We start from the raw sequence: 21,291 nt of genomic DNA, 5'->3' as shown, positions 1-21,291 counted from the left end.
TTCTTCGCACTGTATCTTGATTAATATGCAAATTATATCTACCTCAAAAATGCCTGCTTGAGTGAAGTGCTTGTAACAAATCGAGTTCGTAACGCCTGCAATCGCAAAAATCGGTCTTGATTATCGGTTGTCAACCGATTACGTCCCTGTCAATGTCTTCTTTGGTTGGTGTTAGTCTATAAGCCTTCTTCTACAAGCGCTATGGCAACAGCACATTCCTCAACTGAAATTTCTATTTTTTTTTTACGAATGTCTTGGGCCATTATAGACTGCAAGTATATGTAAAAAAGTTTAATGTTTTCAGTACCACGTACAACTGAAACTACAAACATATAAATACAAATTAATCAGACTAGATGTATTCAAAGCAATTTATTTTTAGAAGCTTAGCAGAGCGCTTTCGGCGTATGAGCCATCATCAGTGATAATTGTCAGTTAAGCCCAGAAGTTTTCCATAGTGGGAACACATTTGATGGTATGAAAATTATTGTAAGGAACACAACATACATTTAGACACACTTAAGACTATACAGAACCTTAAACAGGACGAACAGTATTTAAAAATGGGAGCACGTTAGTGTCGTTTGTGTTTTGTTTACATTTTATTGCACATATAAATGGCAAAAATCCGCTTTACCGAAATTAGGTTTATTTACCTTTTTTTATAACCATGCACTAATGCCAATATTTATTTAGTCCATACCTAAAAAATGTTTCAAAAGTTATAAAACGATCTGTAAAAATATTTTAAAAGCATTGGTGTAGATTTCAAAAAACTTCTCCAGCCGAAATTCAGGTTTTTAAAATTATGCAGTAATTTTCCGGTGCATTATATATTATCAGTTGTACATCTCATGCTTATGCTAATCAATCCTACATAGATTGTAGTTTCTTCTTTCACTAGCTATGTAATTTTGTGAAGGAAAGGACCTTAAGTCTAGTAGAGTAGGATATATAGAAGACTTTGTACAAGTGATTTCTGGAAATAAGGATATTCTTTTAGAAGAACTGAATTCTGAATTTGCTGAATCGCCTTGTCTCTCTTATTTTAATTACTTTTTGAAGTAAAACTTCTTTACGCACGTTTGAGTTGGGGAGTAAGCTGGCGAAAGCGTTACAAAAAGTGTGATCGGGCGAGGCGAACGGTAGTTGAGAAGGAGACATGAGTTAGCGGAGATAGCGCGTACATTTCTCTCATAGCCAGAGCATGGACTATACAGGGTGATTCATTAAGAATGAGCAATCTCTGAACTGGAGATACTATACACCAAAGTATGGCGATTGAACTTAACATGTCTTATACAAAGGTTGCAGGCTTACGAGATACAGGATATTTAAAGTTTTCTTCTTAATAATTTTGCGATTTTAAGCAGTATCGTCTTGAAAATTAGCGACTTTATGTGTTTTGACATGAAAATTACGAATTTTGTGGTGAATTTAGCATCATTTATACAGGGCGTTAGTTACACCCTGTTACTTAGGTAAATTACAACATATCTTTTTTGCCTAATCAGTTATGGCTAAAACGACTAGAAAATCTAAAAGGCAGCTCTTGTTTATTTCATGTAACTCTATCAGTTTTTAAGTTATTTGTATTTTCAGCGTAAAAAATCCTAAGCCACCGTTATTACATTGGCTTAATAGGAATTTATTCTTTTAAATTACTACTATGCTGGGTAGCAAGATTAAAGAAAAAAAATACTTAAAATTCCACTTCAATACACTTGGTAAGGCGTCTCCTTAAAGATCTTTGAAAATTAAATAACATTTGTCGATTATTTTTGATAATATTAGCAGCTTCTCGAATTTTCTGTCGTAATTCTTCGATGGAATTAATTGTATGTTTGTAAACCATGTCCTTCATGTGTGCCCATATTGAGAAATCTAGAGGGTTTAAGTCTGGACTTCTAGGTGCCAAAACAAATTCACTGCCACGCCCAATCCACCGGTGAGGAAAATGTGCATTCAGGTATAGCCGTGCTGGCAGAGAAAAATGTAGCGGCGCCCCGTCTTGCATAAACCACATGTTCCGCCTTATGGCTAGTGGTACATTTTCTAGTAGTGGGTTTAACCGTTGTTCAAGCAAGTTTAAATAGAGGGATCCGTTCAGATTAGGAGGAAGTTCAAAAGGACCAATAAAAAAACGAGATATCACACCACATTAAATATTTACCTTGAATTTATGCTGAAAATGTCATTCGTTTAGAGCATGTTGATTTTTGGAGTCCCGCAAATGATTGTTTTTTCAATTAAAAACACCTCATCTAGTAAACGTCGCCTCATCGGTAAAAAGAAGATCATTAAGAAATTTCTGGTTTTCGGATTGTTTATCTAGCATAAATTGAGCAAACTGTTGGCGGACTGATAAATCTTGAGGTAGCAAATTTTGGACAGGAGTGTAGTGATATGGACGGAGATTCTCTTTCTTTAAAATTCTCCAGATAGACGATTGGCTTATTCCTGTGTCCATACTTAACCGACTAGTACTGAGATCTAGATTTTCCGAAATATCAGCTAAAACCTCTTCTTCATCATTGAAGTTGATATTTTTTGGAGCACCATTTAAGGTTTTAGGACGAAAACACTCTGTTTCGCCTAGGCGGGTATAAATACGCCTGAACAGTTTGGGTTCCGTTTTGGTGAACAGTGATAGTATAACTGATATCGGAAATGCCTATAGAGTTTTATTTTCCCAGTATGAATAGCGAAACCGATCAAGAAAAGAACATTCTTCAAGCTTATTTAAAATACAAAAACCTAAAACAAGTATTCTATCCTTTAATAAAAGCAGGAAGCGGCCATCCCGAATATTTTAAAGAAACCTATAACGTATTACTTGAAAAGCTGAGGAATAGTTTAATGTTGAAAGAGTGATTGGGTTGTCTTCGATTTGGGGATAGTTCTTAGTACCTTCTGGCTGCACCAAGTCTACTATAATTTGACTGAACACAAACGCAAATCATATCACGCATTTCACTGTTGGAATATTCATTATGACGTGGCATTTTCTTATTTTAGAATTTTTACTACAAATAATACACTCTTACTGAGTGACAATAAAATTGTCATATAATTTCTTTACACGAAAAACTAACAAGTGCTGACACAAGCCTACTTGAAAAAAGTCAATGTAATAACGGTGGCTTAGGATTCTTTACGCTGAATGTTTAAAATGCAAGTAACTTAAAAACTGATAGAGTTACATGAAATAAACAAGAGTACCTTTTTTATTCAAAATTGAACTGCCTTTTACATTTTCTGGGCGTTTTAGCCTTAATTGATTAGTCAAGAAAGATACGTTTTAATTTACCTAAGTAGCAGGGTGTAATTAACGCCCTATTTTTCACTCAGTATTAGTTCGTTTGCGAGTTTGCTAGCATTACGCGAACGGTAATTTCTTGATTATTTCGTAATTTCATTTTGTTCTTGAACTACTTTATAAATTAATTTTTGTTGTTTGTATATGTATTAATTATTCTACGTTTAAAGTGAATAAAATTATAAATTCATTTTAAAGTTCATATTTTGTGAATATTCGGGCGAATAATTAGAAATTATGGCAGGAAGTGATACAGACTCTGTTTTACTTCAGTCGTGTGGTCTCAAGCGCACTAATTTTTTTTTTATCGCCCATTTTTAAATTAGTGCAAGAACCGGAACATTTAGAAAGTCTAGAATGTTTGTTATGATACGATCATATTTCTTCTAAGTTGAAGAAACTTGACTCAATACTAGTAAACATAGAGAAGTAACTAGTAAACATGTTCTTTTTATACATAAAATTTCTTTATTATTTTTAGTTTAAAAATTAATCATCACAAGTTCATAATCTAAATAATCCTTACTTAGTTGTAACATGTTCTGCAGCACTTTTTGAAAGATGTTTAAATGATGGCTTTGTTTTATTGTAAGTGAAAAAATTGAAATGTATCATTTTTTTTAATTCTCCTTTTACATTAGTTTTTTTCTATTTAAGTGAATATCTGCTGCTTGATAGGAAAACGTGGCTGGAAATCAGAGGAATTATGATGGTATTTTCTATGAAACTTATATCATTAGTAACAGACTTGCAACCAGAACAATTTCCAAGCTTTATTGAATACCTCGGATATATGTTTAACTCAGGAAATGTTTTGTTTGGACCTTGGATCAGCTTTGAACACTATACCATGCTTTTAAAGTATCCTCCAAAAAAGGTTAGTTAGATATAAAGACATGTACATATATGCTTATTTTTTAAAATAGTTGGTGAAAGGAAACAAATAAATGTAGCTTACTAAATAATCCAAAATTACGCGAAAATCGAAGTGTTTGCTTTTGATTTAAGAAAAATTATATGCAAATGTTAGTGTTTTGCACAATGCTTACCAACGATTTTTAGTTGTTTCTCAATTGGCGGACAGCGTTTTGTGTGTGTATACCGTTCATATTAGCTTATGGCGGCTACAAGTAATAAGAATAATTTTTGTTTTTCTCATTTTAATGTCCTATCACTTTTTTCACAATTTGGCAGCTTTAGTGAATTTTTAAGGGATGAAAAGTACAATATAATTGGGCTATCAGAAACCTGGTTAAGTAACTCAATACAAGATAACAGCATAGACATTTTCAATTATAATGTTATACGTAAATATAGAGATGGTCGTGGGGACGGAGTCGCTTTTTATATTAATATTTCATTAACATTTCAAATTCTACACGCCACCCCAGAATAGCGCGTTCCCATGCGCTATAGTTTCGTACTAAAATCAATGGTAGGATCATATGTTTTGGATCACTGTACCGGCCACCTAACATAAACCTTAATTCGTGTATTGATGATTTGGAGAATGCTATTGTTAGTTTTTTGCCTGAGGTTGATCTTTTGGTAGTTGGTAGGGATTTGAATGTGGATATTTTGCAATTCGACAGTCCTGGGTGTACAGATCTCAGTAAACTTTTCAATAAATATAATTTGGCACAACTTGTTCGAACTCCTACTCGTTTTTCTGCCACTGCACTTAAATTGATTGATGTTATTGTTACCTCAGATCCAGGTCTGTCGGCTGATGTCCAAGTAATTAACATGGACGACATTTCTGATCACTGTTTGGTTTACACCGAATTAAAGTTGCAAAAAACACGCCCTCCCGTAACCTTTCATACCTATCAAGATTATTCCAATTTCGTTTTTGTGGACTTTCTTAATGACATTTTTAGTATAAATTGGCAAGATATATTTAATCTGACTGATGTGGATGAAATGGTTTCCTTTTTTCAGCAAAATGTGACTGATGTGTTTAATATTCTTGCACCCTTTAAAACTTCAAGATTCACCAAGGCCAGAGCCCCTTGGATGACTGATAATATACGTTTCATGATAAAATTGCGACAAAAAGCGCTTACAAAGTATAAAAAATTAAAAACTGAAAATTCTTTAATGAATATATGCAAATTAGAAATATGGTAACAAGCGCAGTTCGAAATTAAAACAAATCTTTTCTAAATTATAAATTTAAAGAGGATCCGGCCTCATTTTAGAAAACTTTAAAGTGTCTTAATATAACACCTAAAAATTCAAAGTTACCAGCTCACTCCAATACTGTTATCGATGCTGAACAATTTAATTATTTTTTTATTAATAGTCTTCCGAAAACTAATTTATTACCTCTTAATAATAAAATAAATGCCAAATATATTAATAAAGTACACCCTAATGTTGAGAACAAATTTAAGTTTAGGGAGATATTATATTAGATAAGTTTAGAGTTAGAGTGATATTCTTATATAGGGTCTGATGCTATTGACATTAAGATGATTTCTTTTTTAGTCCCTTACCTTACTCTTTATTATCGTTATCCGATTTCCCAGCGAATGGAAAAAGGCGGATTTATTACCCATTCCCAAAGTAACTAACCCTAACTGCTGAGCTCTCACATTACCGTCCTATAAGCATCCTACCTACCCTTTCCAAAATACTGGAAAAAGCCATGCACCAGCACAATTAAAAACGTTTTTTATAAATAATAAAATTATTCCACATACCCAGTCTGGGTTCAGATCCCGGCGTGGTACGGAAACAGCACCATTGCATGTATGCGATGATATTCTTCGCGCTATGGATAATAAAAAAGCTACTGCAATGGTGCTGTTAGACTATAGTAAAGCATTTGATACTCTTGATCATTCTATTTTGCTTGCCAAATTAAAATATTTTGGCCTACACGACTCAGCTTTGTATCTTCTTTGTGATTATTTGGGTAATAGAGTGCAAAGAGTATTAAGAGTACGTCTCGGGTCAGTATTTTCGCAATATTTACACTACCGCTCAAAAGTATTTGCCCACCATGTATTTTTTTAAATATTTTAAATTAGATTCAAAAATCTTATCTTTATACCTATATTTAGATTGTATCTCTTTTGTAAATTGCATATATGCTTAAACAGCATACCTATCAATGGTTCGTTGAAAAACACTGAGTATTTAAGAGTAGTCTTGCAAATAACAATGTAGTGAAAATATGCACTTCTTCTAAAAAACTAATCTGTTTACAGCTCGTTTCCGATGAAATTTGAAACATTTAAAGGTGTTTACTCTTCAAAAATTGATTTTGTGTAACATTGATAAATAATTCCGCTTGCTTATTGACGATTGTCACCGTTCTTTGCTGGTTTTTCCACATTTTTTAAAATAGCTAAAACAAAAGAGTTATTAGTAGAAACAAAAGGTATTATCATTGGACTTCATAAGGCTGGAAAGACTAACCATCAAATTTCGACGGATTTGGGAATTACAAGGCGGACTGTCGATTATAATGTTAGGAAATTCACCAGAGAAGATTAGCAACTATTAGCAACAAACCTTGATCAAGAAGGCCAAAGGCAACAAGTTCAAAGGAGGATTTAAATATTATAATTACAAGCGTTTGCTATAGACGCCTTACCGCCCCTGAAATCACAGCAAAAATTAACAGGGAGCGTAAAAAAGCGGTTAGTGTTTCCACAGTAAAACGACGACTTTATAATGCTAGTCTTAAAGGACGTTTAGCTGTATCAAAACCGCTACTGAAGGATGTTAATAAGAAGAAAAGACTTGAGTGGGCCCAATCACACAAAGAATGGACCATTCATGACTGGAAGAAAGTTCTTTGGAGTTACGAGTCGAAATTCGAGGTTTTTGGAACGAAGAGGCGAGTTTTTGTTCGCCGTTATGCCAATGAAAGGGTCGCTGAGAACTGTCAAACACGGTGGTGGTTCGGTGATGGTGTTGTTTCGGAGGATCTGCAGTGGGCGATCTAATTAGAATAGAGGGAATTCTTCGAAAAGAGGGTTACAAAACAATTTTAAGTGACAATGTATTTCCTTCTGGTACTCGAATAATTAGGGAAAACTTTATCTTTTAACATGAAAATTACCCTAAGCACACGTCGAAATTGTGCAAGCAATATTTAGGTCAATTACAAAGGCAACATCTTCTGAAAGTTATGGTATGGCCCCCACAATCACCGGACCTCAATCCTATCGAATTACTGTGGGATGAACTGGATAGACAAGTGCGAAAATCATGCTCCACATCAAAAGAAGACTTGTGGAGGATCATCCAAGAAGAGTGGCACAAGATACCTCAGAAAACTTTGGACAAATTAATTAGAACACTACCGAAACTCTGTGAAGCTGTTATTAAAAATCGAGGCGGACATGTAGATGAATCCAAAATTTGATTTTCTTAAATTTAATTAATTAAAAAATGTATTGTTTATATTCATTTTATTATAAATAAACCGTTTCATAAGAATAACTGATGGGTTTATTATTTTTAGTTATAACTTTAAAACAGTCATATGTGGGCAACTACTTTTGAGCGATAGTGTAGTTATTGGTCAGGGAGTTCCGTAGGGTAGTATTTTGAGACCACTTCTGTTTTCAGTTTACACGTCTGATTTTCTTGAGTTTCTTAAAACATATTTATATATATTCTTACAGTTTACCAGGAGCCCTTGTGAGCTTTTTGCACTGAATAATATGCTGCTGGTTTTTCTTAAAAATAAAATGGTTTATCAAAAACCAAAATTTTCATATTTAACGATTTCCTCATCAGTTGCCTCAGACATATTAATATTATTAATATTTGTAAAAATCAGGTCTAAAAGAGCACATTTTCTGTTAACAAAATGATTTTTTTACCAAAAATCAAAAGAGCTTAATTTATTGGCTATTAAATTCGCTGAATCTTCCATTGGACAACTTGCTGTTAAAGCCACCTCTTCAGAATTAACCCATTGGGCATTTGGTAAATTGTAATCATCAATAATAATAGTTGAACAATTGGGAAACTTATTGTACACCAACTCACAGTGTGCCAAGTAACATTCTTGAGGGTAGAGACAATAGAGAGAATGTATATGCAGCCTAGTATGAATTAAGGTGATACTTAACTAAATTTCATAAACATCACATTTTAGATGTCTCAGTGTCACTTTTTACGTTTTGATGGCTTTCTCACACCAATGTGCACACCTTCACCACACATTTTATTGATGTTTACTCCAGTTACTCAGTCGCATCTATATAAATCATAGAGTTATGGGCAGACCTCTGCATTAATAAACTTTTTCATTTAACCACGTTTCAGAAATCATAACGGCATCATATGAACTTTGTTTTTTGTTGCTTTTATAATGTAATAATTTAATATTGTATAAATAGTACTGATAGCGACATCTAGTGCCTAGTTAATGGCATTGTAAAAATAAGGACTCCTAGATGGCTTTAGCTATTCTTCGCTTTAAATTTTAAACAATTTGGAATCTCTTTCTGACTAACGAGATTTTTCTAACTATCTGTCTTTGTCATTGGTCACGTACGTTATACTCAAGGATCAACTTACACTTTTTATTTGGATTTCTGTTTTTTATAAAAATTGACTGATGTTGACAATCTTGAATGAAGTGCTAACGGCAGCTTATCAGTCTGGAGAATATTAATTGGTGGTGGGTTTGCATAAATTATTCTAGAAATGCTTACCTTTTAAATTGTCATCCAATTTAATGTGTTTATTTAAAGTGCACTTGTAAGAACCTTTAACTGGCAAATTGGTTCTCACATAAACCAAAAATTCTGTTAAGAAATATAACACATAGTAAAACACAAAATAAGGTTCAATCATTAACATTATATTATCAAAATATGCTATTTCTGGTCAAGGTTCATTGTTTAAACTTTCATTTCACAGATAATTCACAGACAATTTATTCAACACAATAAATACATACTTAATACAGGATAGATGTAAACAAAATTAATTCGTAGTACGAATACATAAAGTACACCTAGGTGCAAGCACCTGTATGTGTATAACTTAAAATTAATTATATTGCTATACAACACAATTATATTTACTAGGGGCTCCATACCACTAACTTACATAAACCTCAGGGTAGTACGTTTAAAACAACTATAAGACACAAAGATTAAGAATTTCAGAAGAAAAGGAAAACGTTATTAGTTATTTATAGGTCAAGTAAGGCATCATAATTTTCATAGATAAATCTTTTACAAAGTTCTGAAAATTTTTGTTTATTTGTAATCTCCCGAATTGTCCGCGGCAACTTATTGAAAATTTTTGATCCCATTACAGAATTACTTATCTTTGGCTTCCATCGAATTTGCGAAATGTCTTTCAGTTAGTTGTCTGGTTTCATGTTGGTGACTTATGTAGTTTTTATCGTTAAGTTTATACCAGAATACACAACTGGAGTACAGATATAAGGATCTGATATTAAGTATTTTGGTATCATATAAGAGCAAGGTGGGGTACAATCTGTCTTTTTTATAGATTATTTTGATAATATAATTTTGAACAGTTTTTAAGGATTCAAGAGCACTATTGTAGAGTCCACCCCAGGTCACTATACCATAACATATCAGAGATTCCACAAATGATTGGTACAACATTATTAAAGTTTTTTTATCCAATATATTGGTGGTGTCCATTTTAATTTTTTGTCTATTATTATACCTAGATGTTTAGGGCTTTCTACTTCTTTTATAATAAAGTTTTGTTGTTCATCAATAACTATTCCCTTAAAGTTTGGCTGATTTGCATCTGTTAGAAGAAAGGCGACATAAATGGTTTTTAAAATATTTAGGAACAATTTATACTTGTTTAACCACATCTTTACATTCCTCATGCCATTTACGATTTTCTTTTTTACAAGATTTCAAGTAACGTCCTTAAATACAAGAACTGTGTCATCCGCGTAAGATAGTGCCATGCCACCTATATGCAAGGATAAAAGGGAGTTTATTTATAAAATAAAAAGTAAGGGTCCCAGCACAGTGCTAGGGGCATTCAGGGATCTCTAATTTTTACAAATATTGCTTTTTTTCTTGTAGATAGTTGTTAAAGAGCCTCAACACTACACCCCTAATTCCATATCTTTCAAGAACATGAAGTAACTTGGAGTGGGGTACAGTGTCGAAGGCCTTTGCTAGATCCATTAAAACCACAACACACTTTCTTCCCTGCTCCAATCCATATTTTATGTTTTCTATTAGACTATACATTGCATCATTTGTGCCAGTTTTTTTTTGAAAACCAAATTGATTTTTGTTAAGTACTTTATTTTTATTAAGGTAGTCATATAATCTTTCTTTTAAGCATTTTTCAAAAATTTCTCTAAATATATTTATTAAGCTTATTGGTCTATAGTTAGAAATATCACTTCCTTTTTTGTAAATTGGTGTAATAATTGAAGTTTTAAGTTCTTCAGGATTTGGATGCATGGTTTCAATTTCGCGAGGATGACCTTAAAAGTCTAAAGTCTAGAAAAATCTTTAAAGTCTAGATTCTCTTTTTTTAAATAAGTTTCAACTTCAATAACAAAACAATTCCGAAACCAGTCACAAAAAATAGCGCTTGTAACCCATGCTTTCTTTTTAGCACGCCAAAATACTGGCAGGTCGTCCTTGTTTTAAATTTTTAAAACACGAGGATTTAACGATCTGTAAAGCATCAATGGTTTAATGAGACAATCACCAGATGCATTAGAACATAGCAGCAGTGTAACTCTATCCTTTTCTGCCTTAAATCCAGGGGCAGACTTTTCGCTTTTAGAAATAAATGTTTTGTTTGGCATTCTCTTCCAAAACAGTGCAGTTTCGTCTGCATTAAATACTTGTCCAGGTTTGTATCCTCCATCAGATACTAGTTTTGCAAATTCTTCTGAATATCCTTCTGCTGCAGCAGTGTCTGCAGATGCAGCTTCTCTAACGATTTTAATGCTATGCAATGATTGTCTCGCCTTAAATTTATTGAACCAACCTTTCGATGCTTGAAATCATCCATCTATACATTCACCACCACTACTACCACCAGGTTCTTTGAAATGGGTGTGAAGCCGCTTTGCCTTCTCCCGGATTACTGGACCACTCAGAGGCACCCTTTTTTGGTTGCGGTCTTCAATCCATAATGACAGCGCCACTTCCATTTTGTCTATAGCTGGATCATGAACAACTTTCGCTGACAGTGAAGTTGAAGCTACAGACGACCTTATTTTATCTTCGGATTTTTTTATTGATCGGACAGTTGATTCGTTGACATTTAATGAGCGTGATATCGATGCAAACGACTCTCCAAGGCGTAAACGATCAAGCACTTCTATTTTCACTTTAAGCGGTACCACAGATTTTTTTTGCGTCAAAACTCGTTTTTCAATTTTTTTCGTCGACATTATAAATTAGGAAGACAGTGGTAGACACGTGTTAAACTATAATGGATAAAAGAATCATTAAAACAAGCGAAGCGACTCTTATAGCGAGACCGCCCTAAAAAATATGTTTACATTGTATTTACATTCTCAGAAACGCCGACGCGTGTGTGTGTCAAAGGAACCAATACGGCGGCGATATCATTTAACAATATACTTTGGGTATAGTTATAATATGGTCAATTTTACTTTTTTATTAGTCCATTTGGCGATGTGTTTACAAAGGATATTCCGTTGAATCCCTATTTGAATCCTTTTTATTAGGTACATTATGGACTAGCCACAATCTAACTATTTCCGATTTATGTTTTGGGTCGTTGTCTTGAAGAAAAGCATAATTATTTTCTAAACCTAAGTTTAAAGCACTATGGCGTAAATGGTTTTTAAAATATCAATTGGGCAGATATTTCCTACTCCACTAGCTGCAAAACATCCCCAAAACATCACGGAACCGCCTCCATATTTCACGGTGGGACAAATATTTTGAGATTGCAAGGAGGTACCAGGTTTACGCCACACTATTTTTCTGCCATCGGATGAAAAAAAGTTTATTTTCGTTTCATCCGAAAAAACCTCGCGATTTCAAAACCCCGGGGGCTCATTTATGTATTTTTTTTGCGAAAGCTACACGTTTCTGTCTGTTGATTTTACTAACATGTGGCTTCTTCCTCGCTATTCTGCCATGAAAATTGTTTTTTCTTATAACTCTCCTAACTGTCTCAGATCCAACATCTTTTCCTAAACTTCTCTGTAGTTCCAAAACAATTTTTGGGGCACTAATAAAAAGGTCTTTTTTTATGTCTCTCATTATAAAGTGTTCATCACGAAGAGTCAGTTTCCTTGGACGACCAGATCGATGTTTATTTCCCACTAAATTTTTATCTTTACAGTTTTTCACAATATATCCAATGGTAGAGCATGATTTATTTGCAGTTTCGGCTATTTTCCGATAAGTTTGGCACTTCACGCTCAGCAATAGTAGTTTCTCTCGATTTCATTTTTGTGTGTGCGTACGTTATTGCTTATTTTGCTATACTACTCGACATGTTTCCTTAAATGTAAACAAAGATGCATACTGATTTTTTCTCACATTTCACCTTTTTATTAAAAGAATTTACACACTGTCCAAATACTTTTGAGAGATTGCATATTTTAATAATTTTGTATTTTGCAATACTGTTTGACAATATGCATTTTTTTTAAACTAAATATATCGTAATTATATTCGATAGTCATTAAGAAATATTCATAATTATTATTAGGTTGCAGATTTTATTTATTATAATTATAATGTAAGAGTATTGAAAATACTTGTTCTCCAAATACTTTTGGGAGTAACTGAACCGACGCACAGAGGAGTATCCAATATTAATATGCGGTCAAAATTATTTTATAGCTTATTTTCATACAAACTTTTTTTAAAATGTTTATAAGACAAATATCTGTTATTCTTGATAAATAAAAACAAGATTTATACAGGGTGATTAAAAAAAACAATATTAACTTCAAAATATAAAAATAGGTTTATTGACAAACTTTAATTTTTTTTATAAGCATTTTTTAAATTTTTATCTTTTAAAAACATTAAATATTAAATATAATATGTATATAAATATACAGTGTGTCTACTTAAGTTTGCACCATAATGCAAGAAACTTAAAAAACTTTAATGCCGGACTTTTTATTACTTGTTTTTTAAAATAAAAAAGTTTCCTATAATTATATGAATATAACTGTGTGAACTTGTAGATACACTGTATATTAATAATAATGAAAACTATAAGGCGATTTTTTTTTATTTAAATCTAAACTAAACGAAACGTTTTGTAACACAATATGCGCACATACAAAAAACTCATGTAAACAAACATGAAAATAAACCTAATCCTCATCCGAACTTTTCTAAATTCTAAATTCACTACATCATCTTGTTTTTCATATTTGTCATCAATATTATTATAATCTGATAATGAATCATCTGGAATCTCTGAAACAAGCAAACCTAATGTTTCTGTCATAAAAGGTTTACTTTTTTTTGCCTTTTTTCTCTTATGCTAGAGAGATAGGGATCAGAGGTTAGTAGAAGTCTATTAAGAATATCTCTATTCGTATCTATTCTTGTAAATTTCCTAGAAAAATTTTGCCTATATAAGCGAAAATGCTTATTTCTTGCCTCAGCAGCCTCTTCAGATAGCTGGCCTATAGACAAAATTGCATGTGAGATTACTGTAGCACCATGCAGCAAAATTTTGTGTAATGTTGGTGACATTGGGTACCAGCCATATAGTTCGACATAAAGCTCAGCTGTTTTTCTTGTATATAAAGCAAATTTTTCCACATTTATAGCATGGCCACTAGAAATTGCCTCCAAAACAACTTTTACTCCTAAAATTAACTCTATATTAATTCCAGTAATTCGCGAAGATATTTCTCGGTTTTCAAAAAATCTTCTTGATGTGTTCCCATCATTCGTATTCCCAAAACCTGCCTTAGGGATATCAACTAACAGACCTAATTCTTCTTTAAAACCTTCTTGAATTTCGCGTTTTGTTTCTGCTATTATTGTCTTTTCTTCGAAACTTCGAATTTGCCACTTTTTTACTGGTAATTTATAAGACACGTGAAGAAGTGACTCAAAGCATCTTATTCTGGCATGAAGAACAGACAAACCAAACCTAAGAGCATCAGGTTTAACTTCTTTTAAATTTTCCAATTTATTAAAGTTTTTTGAAGTTTCTCCGCAAAGGTAGCATCTCATTGTAGAAGCCGTATTTGTTGCGGCCAAACATACTTTTCCATCTACCATAGTAGGAACGAGAGTATGAGAGATTTTAAAAGTAGACCCTAAAGGAGTTTTTATTATAGTTTTATTCAAATTTGAAGCTTGGCTTTCGACGTAATTGATTTCTTCATTTGTTATATCATTTGACTCGTGAAGAAATCTGATGCGAATAGGTCTGCAGTATCTTGTCGATGAAGGTACAGGATTTTGCCAAATAATTTTTCTATCTTTGTTAGAAGTTACTAATCTTACAGGAACAAACGAGCTTTGAAAAATATGAGAATCACTTGCTGGAACTCCAGTTTCAAATTTTTGCTTAAAATGGGATTGATGAGACCCATCACATCCCCACTTACATAAAAGTTCTAACTCAGTTTCTGTTTCAGAAAAACTATCTAAAACTTCTTCTAAATATTTGCATAAACGTTCACACGTATGGTCCAGTAGCTCCTGCAACTTAATTTCCGCACATACTTCGGTGACACATATTGCTTCTTCCTTCGGATAACAATCTTTTTTTGCAGTTTGTATAAGTGAGTAGCAAGGATAGATGTTTTTGTTGCAAATCTGAATAATTTCATACTGTTTTTTTGTAAGATCAGCTTCGACAAAAATTGAAAGAGCCTGAGACGGACTGTGTTTTTTAACAATACATTTTTGTGAAGAAGAAATTACTTTTCTAATTTTTGAAGCCCTGGTAGGAGTTAAGGTAATATCCTTTATAATTTTAGATACGTCAATGTTTCCGTCACTTCGTTGACTCATTTGGGCAGCATACGTAAGCTCAACAGAGGAGGCTTGCGCTCTTAAATCTTGGGTTTTACGTCGCTTACTGCGTTCACTTAGATCCCCAAATTCCTTTGGTGGTCTACCCGCTTTTGGAGTTATGTTTTCCCACATAATTAGGCTAACCGACCCATTAAGCCACTGTTCGTTAGTTGCTAAAAAACGGTCCTCTTTTCTTGAAGCGTTTTCCCATTTTTTCTTTAATTCGCTTTTTAAATTCCCTAAACTTCTTTGAAAATAAGAATTTTCATATTCAGGACATTTTGTGATGAATTTCATTTTTTTTTCTAAATATAAAATTCTATCAGCAATAGTATGTTCGTTGCATTCTTTCATAATTTCATATAGCGATCTTGTTTTGAAGTCCTTTTTAATAATCTCTGTAACAAAAGACACTTCATTAAAAACATAAAATACGTAAATGTTTTTAAATCGTGTTTTGCATCTTAAATGCGCATGAAAGGTAAAATTTTAAATTTAATAAGCCATCTTAAATTACCGATATTTGACATTTGTTTACATGACAATAAACTCTAGAACTTTGACGTTTTTTAAAAATTAAAATGATGCAAGTAACTTCTAAACCGCATACAACTTACACCAAGATTGAACAAATTGTGATTGCTAATGGGTAATTTATATACCTATAGCTACTCCAAAAAAAAAATATTTTAAGCAAATGGCGCAAATATGCGCAAGATTTTTTTTTAGGACATTTGTGTCATAATGTCAACCTATCGTATGCTTCAAAAAACTGAGCCCGATCTAACCAGATACACAACTTTTTACTCTTAGTTAAAACAAGAAAAAAATGAAAATACACTAAATATTATGGAAGTTTATTAAATCCATTAGAAACTTGATGCAGTTAAAATTAAAAATTAAATTATATATCAAAATAAAGTACTTACCATCACGATTCCCCTCCATAATTCTTAAAATATAATATTACTTTATACAAAAGCACGAACGGACTTTAAAATCCTAACTTAGCAGCACTACTAAATGAGCTGTAAATTCAATTTTAGTTCCTTACCTGCCACTTGCTTGCGTTGCCAAAACAATTTACATTGTTTTCAAAACAATTGTTTTTTTGCCTCGCCAACTATTCCTCTTATCGCAAAAATGTTTTATTTACGGTTATATATTATATTGAGTTTTGGACTTATGACCGGGTTTTTGATTTGAATACTCCTCTGTGCGACGTAGTGATTGGATCCGCGAATAAAGAAATTTTTAGCCGCGAATATAGGAATTGAGTCGCATCTTTTTAATCCGCGAATAGTGAAAACGCGAATGAAGGAAGCGCTTTTACTGTATATCTCGCATAACTTAAATGACAACATTTTTTGTAGTTATAACCATAAAGAGCATGTATTAAAATAGGATATATTAAAGCCCTTTATTCATTTCTTAATTTTATCATCCATAATGCACTATAGATAATTATATAAATTAGACATTTCATAAATTTTATAGTTCATCAATTGTATGTAATACTTGTGCTTATCGTACAATCTTACTTTTGGCTATACGATATGTAAAGAGCATTTCTTTTTGTTTTGTATCAGCTTTTATTTTATTATCAGTTATGCTTCTTCAGGTGCATCTATTTAATTTAGTTAACTTAATATTTTCTTTATATTAGATTGGTCTAACATATAGCAAGAAAATATATAAAATACAATATTAATATTCTCATCTAGCATTGATCTACCTAATAATATGGGTCTTTGTTTTGTTTATATATTTATTTCGAACTGTGTATAACATAATAAAGATACGTATTATAGGTATTGGTCATCGAACTTTGAAATCTATTTTTATTCCATAAATAATGTTTTTTTTTGATTATATATAATAAAGGTATAAAAAATATTATTTTTATTCTGCAGCCTAAATTAGAAAATAAGATTATTTATTTATTTCTCTTCCAACGAGTAATTGCCCAATTTACAACAGTACAAAACATTTTACCAGAGAATTAAGACCTAACTTACACTACACATTGCACAAAAGTCATATTGATACCTGATAAAAAAACTTAAAAATAGATTGTGTACAATTTGACTTCAATATTTTTACATCACAGGATAAATTCATAGAACATTGTCTTTCAACAGTCTTAAAAAAATTTATTCTATTAGTAAAACAATCCAGCTGAACCGAGTACTGGTTAGCAAGTTTGCCTGCCCTGGTAACAAAGGAATTATTTCCATAATTGGTTCGGTGGGATGGAATATGGAATGAGGGTGTCTGACGGCTCTGCCTATAAGGAACATGTAGACCAATTTTACCGAGTATATCTGGGCAGCAAGATCCAGAATGGAGAATGTTATAGAAGATTGACAGGTCACGATGTTTACGACGGGCTTGGAAAGTATGGATATTAAGTTCAGACTCAAACTGGTGGTAGCTAATAGGAAGTGGAACATTCCTTTTGAAGGCAGTGTATCTTAAAAATGTGCGCTGAATCAGTTCAATCATCTGAATGGATTTTTATAATGAGGTGACCAAATACATGAACCATACTCTAGGTGAGGACGAACTAGTGCACAGTAAATAAGCTTAATAGAAGCAATGTCCGGGAAATCTTTGGTGCACCTCTTAATAAAACGCAGCATTTGCATAGCCTTAGTTGTTGTGACATGAAGAGAAAAATTTAACTGGGAATCCAAAGTTATACCAAGGTCTTTTAACTAGATAACACTCCCAGAGGAGTGCCATTAATAGTATAAACATGATTAAGCTGGCCTGTACCTCGAGTGAAAATTATGGAATGACGTTTACTAGTATTCAAGACCATAATATTAGCGGTGCACCAACCAGCAAGCCTATTTAAGTCAAGCTGAAATTTGAGTGTTTTTATCTTGCAAAAGAGGGCTATCAGATATATTTGCAAAGTAAGTGTAAGAGATTCATGTAGAGAACTTTTTATTGCTCACAAAATCCTTACGTTGCCTTCTTTATTTATACTGGAAACGGTGTGCTTAATTCACAAAAAGTACAGAGATCTCAATGTTGGAGATAGGCACCATTATAGCAGCAGAAGGGCTAATGATGTGATTTTGCCTGTACCCTCAAACTCATTAATAAAAAAGTCATTTATATTTGATGGTAAAAAAATGTTTAATCATCTTCCAGCGGATATTAAGCAAGTGCAAAGTAATAGAGTCTTTAGGAAAAGGGTTAAAAAATTGTTGGTTGCAAGAGGCTACTATGAAGTAAATGACTTCTTTTTAGATAGATTTTAACATATGACATTATATATTTTATTTTCTGTCGAATATTTGTCTGTGCTCTATCAGAAATGTGTATGTAGTGCTAAGTTTTGCTGTAAGAGTTTTTCTTTTTTGAGCATTATTTTAGTTGCTATTTTATACTTATGTATAATTTCTGTATTGTATATGTGTTTTTTTTTTGTTTGTACCTATGTATGGTAATGTCATTCTTCCCATACAGCTTTGTCGGGAAAATTATCTCTTATGACAGTGAAGCATATTTTGATTTAATTTGATTTGATTTGATTGACTATATCAATACCAGAAGAGCATTTAACGTTTTCGTAAAATATCTCTTGAGGGACTGCACTGTTGCCTTTTTTATTGCTTACAAATTTCCAAAAATTTTGCAGATTATTCCTAAGAGATTGCTCTGTAAGAAACACATATTCATCATAGCAGTGTTTTTTTTTAAATTTTACATCTTGACCGTAGAACCGAAAAAGCACGATAATCGGCATCTAATTGTGAGTTCAAAAATCTCCTGTGTGCCCTCTTCTTTGCAACTATTAACTCTTTCAACTCTGATGAATACCAATATGGACATTTTTTAGCGAAATATTTCTTTAAAGGAACAAAGCAGTCAATGCATAAATACATAATTTCATAGAATACATTTAACATATCGTTCAAAGCTAAATTTGTTAAATTTGTAACAGTGTATCCCAGTCAAACTGCGAAAGGAAATCCAAAATGGCATCCCAGTCGACCGAATGAAAGTCGCTAACACAGGAATAGGAACCAGAGCCAGTCAGTTCACTTGAATTTCTGTTAAGAAACACACTCCACACAACAGTACACTGGAGGGTGATGATTGTCTGTTGGAAGCAATGCAAAATCTGCCCTGGAAACAACTACATCTTGGTATTGGCATAAGGTGCCAATACCAAGTCCAGAATTGAGCCAGTATCGTTTGAAATATGGTTGACCTGAAATAAATTATATAGGGCAAAAAGGCCAGACACTATCTGGACAGACTTGACTTCACAAGGTGATGCTGAGGCCAGAGGAACAGCAGTTGATCCGAGCTCCTCATCCAACCAACGGCAGTGAGGTAGATTAAAATCGGCCACATCCAACATTTGACAATGAGGGAGTCCATCCACCAGTCCCTCCAAATCGTCCACAAAAATAGCATACTTGTTAAAGTGGCTTCTGGGTGGAAATATGAAGTAGCCACTAATAGCTGATGGCTTCCTGAGCCTACACAAACAAACCGTGCCTTAATTTCCTTATTTGATGACAAAACTTTACTGGTTACACTCTTATGCACTGCAATCAGCACGAGGACATTCACTAGTAAAAGCCGATTTATCCTTTCGGTATATGGTATAATCATATAATTGGAGTTCATTATCAAAGTACTCACTGGTTAACCAGGTCTCATTTAAGACAATTATGTGATATTGAAAGTTATAGGACACATTCTGGTGCAACAGGTCAAGCTTGGTTCGTTAACCCCTCACGTTTTGGTAATAGACCATTAATTAGAACTGAGGAAGCGGCACAGTCAGTTTTTTGGAAACAATTTTAGGAATCCCTGTAAAATACTTAATTAGATACTTTTCACCTTTTCTTTGTCTTTCTTTTAAGTTGCCCTTTATTATTATTATATTATCTAAAAGATCTTAGCTGAGAATTTTTCGTTTTATTCTAAAGGTTTATTCTAAGATTTCTATAAATCTCTATTAGTTGAATGAATCACCCTACTTTGGGTGATTTACAAAAAATTATCAAAAAAGCAGCTACCTCAAATAAAGTATTAAAAAATATTTATTCGGCTATTAGTTTCAAACCAGCCAAGGTACCACCAATGGATATCACTTTTTTCTGCAAATTAATTATATATATGTATATTAATAACTTATTAAATTTAAATTTCTGTAAAATAGTCTCTTAGCGGTGAGATACTTCATATAAGCTGAAAACTTAAATAGTTTCATTACTTAAATTACCATTATTTTCATTTCTTAAATAACAATATATCTTATGAGCCCTTTACCCCCGACTGTTTTCTACATTTGTACCCCTTATATAAAAAATATTTTTACATAGATGATTTATTTTTAAAAGCACGCAAAGGACACATCATTTTAAAGGTTCGATGACCCCACCACTTACATGCAAATTAAAACAACAGCGTTCTAAAAAATGTTAAGTTGTTATTTAATTGATATTTCTTTTATTGGCCTAAAAACTTTAAACATCATCTTAATAAAATACCCTGGATAGGAAAATTGATACACTATTACAAATTTCTAGTATACATTTTATTATTTTTTAATGTTAATACATGCAAAACTTTACAAACGTTTGAATAGTCTGAATTGAAATGAATATAATTAAAAAAAAGTGAGCACGGAAAAAATAAATTACAGGTAGGATTGTTGCCTAAAAGCAGGTTAGCTTTTTTTTAACATTAAGCATAACATTAATAACCACATAACATAAATTTTAATAACATTAATGAAGACTTCCTACTAAAACTGATTCTTGAGCATACTTTTTTTTGTACACCTCTATGTATAAAAAAAACTTGACTTGTCTGGTCAAAGAAGTCGTTTCCACAAAAATCACTAACTCATGAATAAAACATCATGGACAACAGTTAAACATATTTGCACTTAAGTTTATAACATTATGTACAAACAATCCTGATTTTTTATCATTTGTTCTTTATTGTCGCATATTAGTT

At 32.6% G+C, this 21,291-nt stretch overlaps 1 protein-coding gene across 8 annotated transcripts in view; it reads left to right on the top strand.

The window, feature by feature from the left end:
* LOC126748831 (protein-serine O-palmitoleoyltransferase porcupine) overlaps positions 1-21,291 on the top strand; it is a 63,147-nt gene that overhangs the window by 27,409 nt on the left and 14,447 nt on the right. For 5 of the 8 annotated variants that reach the window (XM_050458317.1, XM_050458316.1, XM_050458318.1 and 2 more), the window contains one exon: positions 3,977-4,196. The exons of 1 other annotated variant lie outside the window; for it this stretch is intronic. In XM_050458317.1, coding sequence (XP_050314274.1) covers positions 3,977-4,196 — 220 coding nt within the window. Of the gene's footprint in view, positions 1-3,800; positions 3,908-3,976; positions 4,197-21,291 lie in introns of all 8 variants that reach the window. 2 more of the 8 variants (XM_050458320.1, XM_050458321.1) reach the window with 1 other exon arrangement.

This window comes from Anthonomus grandis, chromosome 22, assembly GCF_022605725.1.
Source record: "Anthonomus grandis grandis chromosome 22, icAntGran1.3, whole genome shotgun sequence".
NCBI classification, from domain to species: Eukaryota; Metazoa; Arthropoda; class Insecta; order Coleoptera; family Curculionidae; genus Anthonomus; species Anthonomus grandis.
Note: the sequence above shows the minus strand (reverse complement) of the source record. Positions and strands in the feature narration are given on the sequence as shown.